Source organism: Otolemur garnettii, unplaced genomic scaffold (assembly GCF_000181295.1).
Source record: "Otolemur garnettii isolate 467f Iridium unplaced genomic scaffold, OtoGar3 scaffold00091, whole genome shotgun sequence".
Lineage (NCBI taxonomy): Eukaryota > Metazoa > Chordata > Mammalia > Primates > Galagidae > Otolemur > Otolemur garnettii.
The window spans coordinates 7547759-7562112 of record NW_003852486.1 but is presented as its reverse complement, the minus strand read 5'-3'; the positions used below and the strand labels follow the sequence as shown (position 1 = coordinate 7562112).

The 14354-nt window shown below is 44.6% G+C and overlaps 1 protein-coding gene across 1 annotated transcript in view; it reads left to right on the top strand.

The window, feature by feature from the left end:
* ZNF71 (zinc finger protein 71) overlaps positions 1-4433 on the top strand; it is a 33443-nt gene extending 29010 nt beyond the window's left edge. The window contains exon 4 of the mRNA XM_012808568.2: positions 2187-4433. Within this exon, the coding sequence (XP_012664022.2) occupies positions 2187-3670 (1484 nt within the window). The 3' untranslated portion in view covers positions 3671-4433. The remainder of the gene's footprint in view (positions 1-2186) is intronic.
* Positions 4434-14354: the final 9921 nt, after the last annotated feature.

Genomic DNA, 14354 nt, shown 5'->3' with positions numbered 1-14354 from the left:
ACCCACTAGCTCAGGTGTATGTGGCTGGCGCCTTAGCTGTTTGAGCCACAGGTGCCAAGCCCAAATACGTAAGTCTTAAAAACTGAGAACAGAAAACTGTTGTTTTAACTAGAGATTTCCTTTTCATTATAACCGACTTAATCACATACAAAATTCTTTCTAAGTTCCTCTTCATGAACCTTTATGACTTGCACGGACAATCTTTCAACATTTTTAAAATCCCTCGTTTTTGTCTTAAATCAGGTATCCTCAAACTAAGGCCGGGGCCACATGCGGCCCACCAAGGACATTTATCCAGCCTGCCGGGTGTTTTTCCTCTGCTGCCTGTCCTGCTTAGCAGCCCCACAGTCTTGCCCTCCAGCGGTCTGAGGGACAGTGAACTGGCCCCCTGTTTAAAAAGTTTGAGGACCCCTGTCTTAAATTGTCTTTCTTAAACCACTAGTTACTTTCGGACAAAAGTTTTTCACACAAGATTCCTTCCTATATAAAATTATTCTCTTTTCTTTTATCTTTCCTTACTAAATCTTCATACCCATATCTTTCCACATATCTCTCTCCCCTACTTACTGGTTCCTTTCATTTTAATGTCAGGGTCACCAGGGAGTAGACATGTAGGAGGCAGGCAAGCTGAATTCCTCATGGGCCTTCCAACTCTGGGTAAACTGACCATCAAGTGAATGTTTATGTGGGAATTCAGCAGTACAGGCGGGCTAATTTAGGAAAGTTAAGATAGCTCCAAGGGACAAAACTTGTTTCCCCCCCTTTCTTCTCCCTGTATACATTATCTGGCCATTTCAGATGTTTTATTACCCTATGTCCCTGTTTACCTTTTACCCAACCTTCCTGGGAGTTATAATCTCCCCTCTCTCATTTTTCTTTTTTGAGACAGAGTCTCACTTTGGTGCCCTCTGTAGAGTGCGCAGGTGTCATAGCTCACAGCAACCTCAAACTCTTGGGCTTAAGTGATTCGCTTGCCTCAGCCTCCCAAGTAGCTGAGACTACAGGTGCCTGCCCGAAACCTGGCTGTTTTTTTTTTTTTTTAGAGATGGGGTCTCTCACTCTTGCTCAGGCTGGTCTTGAACTCGTTAGCTCAAGCAATCCATCTGCCTCGGTGTCTCAGAGTGCTAGGATTACAGGCGTGAGCCACCATGCCTGGCCCCTCTCTCATGTTTATTTTTGTTTATTTATTTTTGGAGACAGAGTCTCACTTTGTCACCCTTGGTAGAGTGTCATGGCATCTTAGCTCACAGCAACCTCAAACTCTTGGGTTCAAGTGATCCTCTTGCCTCTGCCTCCCAAGTAACTGGGATTACAGGTGCAGTCACAACGCCTGGCTATTTTTTAGAGACGGGGGTCTCTCTTTGGCTCAGACTGGTCTTGAACCTGGGAGTTCAGGTATTCCACCTGCCTCAGACTCCCAAGTGCTGGGTTTATAGGTGTGAGCCCCTGTACCTAGCCTTCCTCTCTCATTTTCAGCCTTGACTGCTAACTACTGACTGCTGTGCATTCTTGCCACATATACTCTGTTATAGTACCCAATGTCACAATCCCTATGGCCCTGGTCTCCGACGCCACAGGAAGGAAACAGGCGTGAGGGAGATTAGAAGTACAAGCTTGCAGGAAGCAGGCTAACCTTGATTGCAGGGTAGCCCTGAGCAACCTCCACAGTAGCCTTTTATTGAGATGGTACATGACAGGTGAGGGGAGTATTAGACAATGACTGCATGCCTAAGGATCACCACAGGCTCCAACTCTTTCTTAGCAAGGAACATCCGTGGATGAATTGCCCAAGGGTTGCCCCCCAGCCACAAATCATCTTGTTCATATGTGTTCACCTCTTGGTGTCCTCTACAACCCAATAAAAAGACTCCCCAGAAGCAGGGCAGGTTGCTGCATTGTTTTCAGGCTGCTGCTTAGTGCTTGAAACAATGATAACTTTGTGCTATCAGATTGGTATAAAGTCTTAAGATTTCTCCAGTGCTGTCTTCCTTACTGACCACTATCCCAGGTTGGGGTGCACAGATCCCCAACACCTCCCTACCTTGCCATCCAGAGGTTATTAGCTAGCTTTACCTGGGCCTTGTGCCTCTGGGACTTGGGTTTCATCACCCATTTCCACTCTGACAGTTCTTTGCTTCTAGCACTATTGAAGACATATATTTGCATCTTGTTTTTTTTTTTTTTAGACTGGGGGACTCAGCCTGATGTGAAAGAGTCACACCCAAAGGATGACATTTCAGAACACCGACCATCCTTCTGGGCAGCCATGGGAGAACCAGCAAGGACTGGAGCCTGGGGTCCCACCTCAGGAGCAGCATGGAGACAAGGCAGCTGGCTAGAGGAGCAGCACAGAGGTGCCAGGATGGGATGGGAGGGGCTGGGAATTCCCCAGGTGAGCAAACTCCTTGGGGAGTCAGTCTCCGAGGGCCAAGAATTGAAGATGTTTGCCAACCAGAGCTCTACCCCAGTCCAGCCGAGGCCAGATGAACCCACAGAAAAGGGGCCCTGTCCATTTGCAAGGCCTGGGAAGAACCGCAGCGCTTCAGACCTCAGTAAGGCCCCAGCCCCCTGCAGGGAGAAGAAACCCTACGACTGCAGTGAGTGTGGCAAGGCCTTCAGCCGCAGCTCTTCCCTGATCAAACACCAAAGGATTCACACGGGAGAGAAGCCCTTCAAGTGTGACACCTGCGGGAAGCACTTCATCGAGCGCTCGTCCCTCACCATCCACCAACGGGTGCACACGGGCGAGAAGCCCTATGCATGCGGAGACTGTGGCAAGGCCTTCAGCCAGCGCATGAATCTCACAGTGCACCAGCGCACACACACGGGTGAGAAGCCCTATGCTTGCGACATTTGCGGGAAGGCCTTCCGGAAGACCTCGTCCCTCACGCAACATGAGCGCGTCCACACAGGTGAGAAGCCCTACACGTGTGGGGACTGCGGCAAGGCCTTCAGCCAAAACATGCACCTGATCGTGCACCAGCGTACACACACCGGGGAGAAGCCCTATGCGTGCCCCGAGTGTGGGCGGGCCTTCAGCCAGAACATGCACCTGACCGAGCACCAGCGCACGCACACAGGGGAGAAGCCCTATGCATGCAGGGACTGCGGCAAGGCCTTCAACAAGAGCTCCTCCCTGACCCTACATCAGCGCAACCACACGGGCGAGAAGCCATATGTGTGCGACGCATGTGGCAAGGCCTTCAGCCAGAGTTCCTACCTCATTCAGCACCAGCGCTTCCACATCGGTGTGAAGCCCTTTGAGTGCAGCGCGTGTGGCAAAGCCTTTAGCAAGAACTCAGCACTCACACAGCACCGGCGCATCCACACCGGTGAGAAGCCATATGAGTGCTATGTGTGCAAGAAGCACTTCACAGGGCGCTCGTCACTCCTCGTGCACCAGATCGTGCACACTGGGGAGAAGCCTTACACATGCAGTGAGTGTGGCAAGGCCTTCGGCCAGAGCGCATACCTAATTGAGCATCAGCGCATCCACACCGGTGAGAAGCCCTACCGCTGCGGCCAGTGTGGCAAGGCCTTCATCAAGAACTCTTCACTGACCGTGCACCAGCGCATCCACACTGGCGAGAAGCCATACCGCTGCGGCAAGTGCGGGAAGACCTTCAGCCGCAACACCAACCTGACGCGGCACCTGAGGATCCACACCTGAGCGCCTCTGCAGGCAGGATACGGCCAGGTCTCCCCATGGAGTACAAGGCAGCTCAGGACAGAGGTGGCATGGGAATGTGGGGTTTATAGAGAGGCTTCTGTATCACACGTGCCCCCCTCCACCAAGCAGCAGAATGACCCCCCATCCCAGTGTCTCCTCTCCTTTGGGATGTTTTCAAGTTCACTGTCATCGAACCCAAGTCACTGGTCAGGGCTCAGGCCCAGCTCTCCAAGTAAGTTGTTCTAGGAACTGGGACTGTGGGGCTTGGTTTCCTCTGTGGTGAAGTGGGGGGCAGAGGTGCAGGAGGTAGACTCAGATGGACACGTTTGTCATTTGCCCGGGAGCCTAGAAATAGTTTGTTACCATCTGTGAGGGGTTTTTTTTGGGGGGGGGGAATAAGGGTTAAGGGGTATCCTGTCCTGTCCCAGTCTCCCAACACCAGGCTAGCAAGTGGTAGAAGTTTACAAGTTGTATGTGAGGGGGAGAGAAGTTTTTTCAGTTAGCAAATTACAATAACTACTGCTTCAAATGCCAAAGTTTCTTAAAGCTGTCTGTTACTTTTTAAAGTCTTTTAGGTGTGAAAGATATAGATTCTAGTTGTTCAGTCAAAACTCAATTCTACTACTGTGGGGGGAGGTGGGCAGGAAGGAAAACAAAGAATAGGTTTGATATTCGGGTGTAATACTGGTTTCCATAAATAGTCTGCCCTTTTATAGTTACCTTTTTTGTTAAACGTGCAGGTAACTATCTTTGTCCATTACTGCAGCTTTAACAAAAGATCTTAGACTGGGTAATTTGTAAACAATACAAATTTATTGCTTACAGTTCTGGAGGCTTGAAAGTTCAAGATGAAAGCTGCAAATTTGGTGTCTCGTGTCATCTTTATCTGTGTCCTCAGGTGGTGGAGATGGGAAGCAGCTGTTCTCAGACCTTTTAGAAGGGCACTAATCACCTCCTAAAGGTCTCACCCACCTTTCTTTATTGTTACATTGGGGATTAAATTTCAAAACATGCAAATCTGGAGGAACACTGACATTCATACTGTATCAGTAATTTCAAGTGAGTTTCTTAAGGCTGATGTGAAGCTTTGTTTACAATGGAGTTTATCCCAAAGTCAACTTTCTCTGGGCCATCTTTTTAATTTAGATATTTGATAGTGCTGGTTGCTAACACCCTGTCATTTCCATTTATTCTACACTTTATGACACTGATGTACTTGAAGAATAAATAATTTGGTTTATTAGTAAGCACATTTTGCAAGTAGGAAAAACAATCACTCTAGAATGTATAAACAATGCAAATCTTTTGTCAAATGTATGGTAGTTAAGTAGGCATCAGGATGGGTTTAATCTAGGTATTTGTATATACATTCATCATTGGAGCCCCATTGTGATTCTCTGGCTCTCACTTTATGTGCTGGCATCATCCACAGGCTGGCTTCCCTGTGGGATGACAGCAGTTTCCAGCAGCTACTTGACTGCACATCTCAGTCACATTCAGATGGAGAGAGAAGTCCTCTTGCAGTCACTGAAAAAGACTCACCCATGAACCAATTGCTGTGACCAGAGAAATGACTGAGATCTGGGTCTTACTGCTGTCTCTCAGTTACCAGCTCCTAATGCAGTCTTTCTCATGAGATTCCCTGGAACAGTGGTCCTCAAACTTTTTAAACAGGGGGCCAGTTCACTGTCCCTCAGACCATTGGAGGGCTGGACTGAGGGCCCAGGGACAAGTCAGCTGCTAAGCAGGACAGGCAGCAGGGGCAAAAACACCCAGCAGGCTGGATAAATGTCCAAGGCGGGCCACATGTGGCCCGTGGGCCATAATTTGAGGACGCCTGCCCTGGAGTGAAATGAATACTATTTTTATAATTTTAAATAAATTACTGAAATCATCAAAATAAGTTAACACTTGTAAAAAAAAATCAGAACAGCCTGGCACAAAGTAAGTACTCCATCTCAGTGAGTGTGTGCTATTCCTACTCCAGTAAGAAATAATGCCCTCATTTTAAAAATAAAGGGGAAAAAAGGAGGATAATGTAGCCAGTAAGAGTAGAGAGTCTAAAGCCTGGATTCAAATCCAAACTGTGACCTTACTTGCTAGGTGACTTTGGGCAAGTTTCTTAACATCTCTGAACCCCTATTTCTTCATTTGTAAAATGAGAGTAATACTAGTTCTCACTTTGTGCACTGTTTGTGAAGAATAAATGAGATAATGTGTGCATTGTAGAGAACAGGTGTTAACCTAGGCAACAATTGACAAATATAGTTCACAGTTCTTTGCTGGTGAAATGGAGGGAGAAAGGCCTTCTTAGGCCCTTTGGAGAGATGTCTACTGATGGCTTGCTATGCGCCACATTCCTTCATACATAGTGGCTCCTTTAACCTTCAAAAGATCCTTGAAGTAAGCCTATTCTGTTGTACAGATAAGTAGTCTGCGGCTCAGAGAAGCAAGGTAAACTTCCTGAGGTCACACAGCATGTAAGTGGAGGAGACAGGGTTTGAACTTGGGCCCATCTGCACAGCTAGGTCTATAACCATCCCTGCACTAAACTAATTCTCCTGCAGATGGATATGTTGAATTTCCCAGTGCTTAACTCCTGGGCCTTTGCTTCCTGGAATCCCCAATGTCTGATACAGACAGGGTCAAGGATACACCACCACACACATTCACCAGGAAGCCATTCAGGTTATGTGCTGGTCTATAGGCTCACCCTATGGGCTCTGGGCCATGTGTCTATGTCCCTATGTCCTCAGGCCTGGCCATGAAGTAGAGGCTATGGGTGCTGGGTGGGGGACTGAATGACCCCTCTCCTGGGGTAGTAGGAGTCCATGCCACCCCACTCAAGGGCAGCCCTCCATGGCCATATCACTCAGAGTAAACACCAGATTCCTCACAAAGCACTGTGGAATCTGGCCACTCCTACCTCCTGGACTTGCCTCCTCCCCATTGCCACCTTCAACACTCTGTTCTGCCTAATTTTTCTATTTTTAGTAGAGACAGAGTCTTATTCCTGCTCAGGCTGGTCTTGAATTCTTGAGCTCAAGGGATCCTCTCCTCCTTCTACCTCCCAGAGTGCTGGGATTACAGGTGTGAACCACTATGTCTGGCTGGACCTTGGCTTCCTGGAATCCTCAACTATGTCACCTGGCACTCTACCCAGAGTGACAGAGTAAGTAAACTCAAAAATGTTTTTACATTTTAACATATCTCATGTTGAAATGTGCCTCACAATTATTCATTTCTTTAGCTTTTCTTTTTTAGTCTTTTTTTTTTTTTTTTTTTTTTTTTTTTGAGACAGTCTTACTATGTCACCCTCTGTAGAGCATTATGGCGTCACAGCTCACAGCAACTTTAAACTCTTGGGCTTAAGCTATTCTCTTGCCTCAGCCTCCCAAGTAGCTGGGACTATAGGTGCCTACCACAATGCCCAGCTATTTTTTTGTTGCAATTGTCATTGTTTAGCTGGCCTGGGCCAGGTTCGAACTTGCCACTATTGGTGTATGTGGCTGGTGCCGTAACCACTGTGCTACAGGCACCGAGCCTCATTTTTAGTCTTTTTAAGATTTTAACCTTTATTTCATAAGCAATACACATGGAAGCAAAATTTTCATGTTCATGGGATACCATAGTCAGGAAGAAAAATTAGTCTCCTTTCCTAAAATTAGCCAAATATTTTCCACTTTGCCTAATCCTAAACATTGAGCACTTCCCATAAGCCTGGACTCCTCAGCAAAGACAATTTTATTCTTGAGTTTTGCCATGCTAAGATTGGAGGATGTGTCACAAGCTTTTTGAATGTGATAATTATTTAATATAACTACTGCTTTTTTCATTATGAAAGAACAAGTGTAGCCTGGGTAAACTCAGTAATCTTTTGATTTCTTCCTTTAAATACCTCTTGTGTTTTTAACCTGGCTTTGCAGCTATGCATGCAGGCTTTGCATGCATAACTGTGTGTCCACAGAAAATATCTGACATTGTTTTATGTGTTGTTGGGTTTTCATATAACTTGCTTTTCCCCCCTATATAACAGTGTGTCTTGGAGATGTTTCCATATCAGTTTACAAAGATTTTGTTCTGTAAATGAGGATAATAGCATTATCCCACCAATAAGGTCTTGGTGAGGACAGAACAAGTCTCAAAAAAATATTACTTTGGGGCCAGGCACTGAAGCTCATCTTGTAATCCTGAGAGGCCGAGACAGGTGGATTGCCTGAGCTCAGGAATTTGAGACCAGCCTGAGAAAAAGTGAGAGCCTGTCTCTACTAAAAATAGAAAAACTAGCTGGGTATCATAGTGAGTGCCTGTAGTCCCAGCTACTCAGGATGCTGAGGTAAGAGGGTCACGTGAGCCCAGGATTTTGAGGTTCCTATGAGGTGTTATGCCACCTGGCACTCTACCCAGAGTGACAGAGTAAAACTTTATTCCAAAAAGAAAAAGTTACTTACGGGTGGCACCTGTGGTTCAAAGGAGTAAGGTGCCGGTCCCATATGCTGGAGGTGATGGGTTCAAACCCAGCCCCAGCCAAAAAAAAAAAAAGAAAAAGTTACTTAATTCATAATGATTCTGTCTTTGCTATGTTAACCCCATCATTTTGTAGGGGTATTACAGAAAACCCTGTGGGATAGGGGTTGTCAGGAGGAAGTGTGGATTCTCAGCAGAGTTGGCAGCTTGTTGCCCTTCCAGGATTTGTACCATATACTCCCAGTGACTGGATGCTTCAAGGTTATAGGCAATGAGATGAGTTTCCCCACTTCAGTCATCCTTTGTTTTCCCTCCAAATAAACCAAAATACATTTAGTAGTGTGTGTGGGGGGGGGGAGGTCTTTGGGGAGAGATCATCCTGAGTTAAATCATGACTGTTCCACTTACAAGTTAAACTCAGGCCCCTCCCAAGGGGTTTGAGGCTCCCAAATAATCACTATGGGGAAATAATCCAAATATCTGCCAGTTGGGGGATGGCCACATAAACTAGATAAATTCATATAGTATTCCTGGAGTAAATTCTTTTGTGGGATGATCCTTACTGACAGGATTCTCTCTCTGCCTTCTGGGTTGCAGCTGATGGGCCCCTGGGACAGAACAATAGATCAGCTGCCTATAAGTGGTCTTATTGTGGAGTCTTGTTCAACAGGAGATCCGTGATCTGGAATGTCTTGTTTGGGTATTCATGGGTCTGCATCCAGCCAATTGATGCGCTTTCATTTCACTCATTTTCATTTTAATGCATTACTAGCATTAAGACATTAGGACAGTTTACATTTACAAGCATCACCTTTCCTTCAGTCTTCCCAAACCAACATTCCTAGAGCATCTGGTATGTAACAAGAAGTGTTCTAGGTGCTAAGGCTCAGAAGCAAATTAGAAATGCACAGTACCAGTGTTCGCAGCCACGGCACTACCGTCTCTGCCTAATACCAGCGCAGCCTCTAGCTTGCTGAGCTCCAGCCAAATGAGGGGAGTAAGAAGGTCTTTATACCATAGCTCATACAAAGCAGATTGCCGGCAGATCCACCTATGGTAAAGCACCCAGGAAACAACTGGCTACAAAAGCCGCTCGCAAGAGTGCGCCCTCTACTGGAAGGGTGAAGAAACGTCATCGCTACAGGCCTGGTACTGTGGTGCTCAGTGAAATTAGATGTTATCAGAAGTCCGCTGAACTTCTGATTCGCAAACTTTCTTTCCAGCATCTAGTGCGAGAAATTGCTCAGGACTTTAAGACAGATCTACACTTCCAGAGCGCACCTATTGGTGCTTTGCAGGAGGCAAGTGAGGCCTGTCTGGTTGGCCTTTTTAAAGATACCAACCTGTGTCCTGTCTATGCCAAACATGTAACAATTGTGCCAAAAGACATCCAGCTAACATGCCGCATATGTAGAGAATGTGCTTAAGAGTCCACTATGATGGAAAAACATTTCGTTATATATAAATAAAAAATTATCTTCCTGTTATTGGTAGTTCTGAATATTGGGGTTTTTCCCCATGGGATCAAGAAGATACTTAAGTATATGGTTGTGACTGGAAAAATAGGGGACAGAAATCAGGTATAGGCAGTTTTTCCATTTTCATTTGTGTGTGAATTATTAATATAAATGTGGGGATGTGCAGCATTAGTGCAAGTTAAAATGTTTTAGTGAACAAGTTTCAGCAGTTTAACTTTATAACAATTATAAACAAACCTGTTAAATTTTTTTGGACAATGCCAACATTTGGATTTTTTAAAAAACAAGTAAATTTCTTATTGACAGCAACTAAATGGTGTCTGTAGCATTTTTATCACACAGTACACTCCATCCACTCACTATTCTTCTCTGAGTTGTCCTACCTGCAAGTACATGTTTTCAGTGTTGTCTGTCTTCTGTACTGTTCCTGTAAATTAGCTATTAAAATACATTAAACTGTAAAGAAAAAAAAAAGAAATACACAGTCCCTACCGTCGTCAAGCCCAAATTCTAGGATGCAAGGCAAACAATAAGCAAGAAAAATATATGTAACATAATGAGCCCCAGCTCCTTTTGAGAATTTGAAATATCAAAACTCATTGGGCCAGCAATTTCAATAGAGGATTTTAAAAAAAGAAAAGGGTAAGAGCAGATCACAGTGTTTCTATCTGAGCAAAGAGCTCAAAGGCAGAGGCTCAAATCTCTCTGCCCTTTGAAGAGATGTAAACATCATCCTCTTAGGGATGGGATATATTTCAGGCATCTTGGGTGTCCCCTGCAATGTCCAGCACATACTAGGTGTTCTACAAATGTCTGTATCTTGAGAGATTGGGGCATCTGTGGCACACCTGGGACCAGGTGTTTGGGGCAAACAAACTTTCTCATTGATTTGCTCTTTTAACAATCCTAGAGTGTTTGGATTTTGTGCCGGGGCCCCCATTTTGAAGAGCCTGCACAATTCAAACCTTTCATGATTCAAGACTAATCCTGACAAAGGAAAATGGGCATGTGTATTCAGCAGATAATGTGTGCTAAAACAGCAAACACCGTTTGAAATTGTACACTATACATTGTATCAGAAAGTATACTTTTTTAGTATAGATTTTTGAGGGATTTTTAAATTACAAATCTTCTCATCATTTCAAAAAAAAAAGCCACCTGAAAGTTATAATTTCAGATGTTTTAAAGAAAGTGTATCCATGTTGCATTTCTATAACCTGCATTAATATGCATTTTGACTCCGTTGTATAACATAAAAACTAAGGCTTTGCCACTAACTCACAAGTGCTTATATAGCAGGCTTTGCCCATTGTCTGCTTCCTTCTCCCAGCCCAAGGGAATCAGCAGCCTGGATCATGGGGATGCGGGGACATCCTTTAGTTTATATTTTGTACATACATCCCCCCTCCAAGTTGTTTTGGAAACTCCATGTTAGTAATTTCATTGAGGAAGCCCAAGAGTCTGACATTGCTGTGAGCTGTGATGCCACAGGACTCTAGCCAGGGCGACAGCTTGAGACTCTGTCTCTATAATAGTAATTTCAGTGAGGCTGTAGCCAGGTCCTGCTATCCTAAGAGCCAAGGCTGTCACTTAAAAATGACTCTGCAGTTTTTGCCTTCATCTGCTTTGATTCCATGGTCTCAGCAGCGGCCCAGACAGCTTTGTTTCCGGGCCTTTCCCCAGACGACTGCTTTGTTTGAGGGGGGAATAAAACAATCCTCTCCAAATTGTCTGTGTGGCCATTCGGCCTCACGGACAGCTCATGTGTAAGTGCATCAGTCCTGTGGGACAGTCCGTATCTGCGCTGGAATTTCAATACCGCGGACAGCGCACACCCAAACGTGTTCTGCACCACGGACAGCACCGCCGGGCCGTCCCTGCCGCTTGATTCGGCACCACGGACAGCTCAGGTGGCACTGGCTCTTCCCCTGGACAGTCCATGCTGGTGACAGACATGGTTCAGCACTGGGGACAGCGCACGTACAAAAACCCGTGCTGTTCAGAACCACGGACAGCACCCAGTGGACTCGCCTTTCGCGGTGGTTCAGCACTGTGGGGAGCTTACTGGACCGGTTCAGCACCATGGACAGTGACAGAGGCGTCTTTTCTCCACCCGGTTCAAGGTGCACGTGCTCTTCTGAGATAACTGAACTCACCCTCCAACACTCCCCCCTAGAGTCTGCAGAAGGGGATATTTGCATGATCCCGGCTTTCCTGGTGTTAACCTCAGAAATGTAGGTATGCAGCAATTAACATGCTCCAAAAGGAACTCTAAATTTCCCCTGCAAAGAACCTTTACTCCACAAAATGCACTTCAGAGCTCTCAGTTTCTTAGGCCCAAAGCCTGAAGTTTTCCTTGATTTCTCCTTTCGTCTTCTGCTTCTCCCATTCCACCCATCCATTAACTCTACAGGTGAGTCTCCCAGCCTCACCTGTAGAGTTAATCCTGAATCTATTCACTCCTCTCTGTCGCTCTCTGTCCCCACTAACACCACCTTACCCCAGGCAAACACAATTTCTCACCTGGTTTATTTCAAGAAACTTCTAAATGATCTTCCCACTCTACGTATTACCCTTTCTAACACACCCCACCATAGCAGCTTCAGTAACCCTTTGGTTATGTAAATCAGAATCTTATCACACCACTCCTCAATACCCTGCTTCCAACACACTTATAATAAAGTTCAGAGACCTTCCTGAGGGTCTGCATACTTGAGGTGCCTCTCTGTTCTCACTTGTCATCACTTTCTCCCTTGCCTGTCCACTCTGGCCACACTGTCCTCCTTGTTGGTTTTTCAGGGTCTTTGCCTCTGACCTTCTGGATTCTAGCATATCTGGCTCTTTTCCATCTTTGGGGATCTTAGCTCAAAATGTCAACTCTTCAAAAGGTCTTTCCTGACAGCTTTCATCTAACATAGTCTCATTAATATCATACTGATCTATTTCATGCACTTCATAGAATTTAGCATAAACTATGTTTTATTTTACACTTAGTGGTTTCCTTGTCAATGCCTGTTTCATCATTAGAATGTAAACTCCATTAGGCCATAGACATTGATAGTCTTGGTCACCCAGGTCAGCGTTTGCCACATGGCAGTAGTTTAACAAATTTTTGTTGGGCTCAGCGCCCATAGCTCAGTGGTTAGGATTCTGGCTACATGCACCAGGGATGGTGGGTTCAAACTCAGCCTGAGCCTGCTAAAAAAACATTGACAATAATAACAACAACAACAACAAATAGCTGGGCGTCGTGGCAGGTGCCTGTAATCCCAGCTACTTGGGAGACTGAGGCAAGAGAATCACTTAAGCCCAAGAGTTTGAGGTTACTATGAGCTGTAACGCCATGGCACTCTACCAGGGGTGACAAAGTGAGACTCTGTCTCCAAAAATAAAAAAAAGAAAAAGAAAAAAGTAAACAAGCTCACTTTAAAATAAAAATATTAAGTAAATAGTAATATGGATGTTATATGGAAATGGAAGAAGCAGTCTTCAAGGTGATGGCTTTTGACCCAAGACATGGCAAATGTTGGAAAAGGATGTATGAAAAATTAAAGTTCAAGAAACATTAAAAGCATGGACAGAGATTTCAGACATGCTCCCTTCACTGTTTTCCCTTCTCTCTCTGGATGAAATCACTTCTTAAGGAATCATTTGATAATATTCATTCTCTCAGGATTCTGGGTATACTCCTCAAACTTGAGTATATTTTAAGAACAGCCAATAATTTATATGGATTATTATGTACACAATTGGAGTTGTCCTTATGTTGAGGATCTGCTGTTCAAAAATTATGGTGGTGATATTAGTGACATTTACAGAGCACCCAATATTTGTGAGGCACATGCATTAACTTACTCAATGTTCACAACAATCTATTCTCCTCCCCCCCCAATTTTGCAGATAAAAAAAACTGAGATCTAGTTAATTCACTTCTGAAACTTACATTGCTTGTGGATCTGCATATGGAGACCCAGCCTTTGATACCTGCCCCTGGGCTTCATGACCTGGAATAGCTCCCCTACTGTTCTGCACTAAATGTCTTATCATTAGAGAAGTGGTGAGGATTGAATCAAGTGTCTAATTCTTCAATAGTCCATCTCTCCTATTTCCACCCTCTGAACTTTCCTTGGAATAGCTGGACATTTATCTCCTAAACATCTAAACAGAGGAAGTTTCTCCTCCCAAATAAGTCACATATCTGGAAACTTCTAAGAAAACCCAATCTTAATCTTTCCATATTCTTGCTGTGTTGTCCTTTGAGCAAATTATTTAACTCCTTTATGCTCCAATTTTCTTTTCTGTAAAATGTGAATATTAACCACTGGGGATTTGGAATTAAATAAGATAATGTGCATAAGATGCCTTTGCTCGTAGTATTTGTTGGATAAATGATAGTTATTTTGATTTGCTTTCTGCATAAACGGGTCATTCAACTGTCTATCTATTTGGAAAAGAAAGTTTAATCTTTGCCTCACATCATTAAAAAAAAAACCAGAAAGTTCAAGTAACTAAACATATACAAGACGGTAAAGTGTTAAGATTATCCAGGAACATGTTTATGAGAAAAGGGTCAGGAAGGCATCTTAAATAAGACCCTAAAAACAAAAAACAAAAAATAGCTATCTTGGATTTTTATCAAAATGCAAAACTCAAAGTACTATGTAAACATAGCAAAAAGATAGGGGAAAGGCCAGGAGAAAATATTTGCCATAGGGGCACCTGTTGCTCAGTGGTTATGG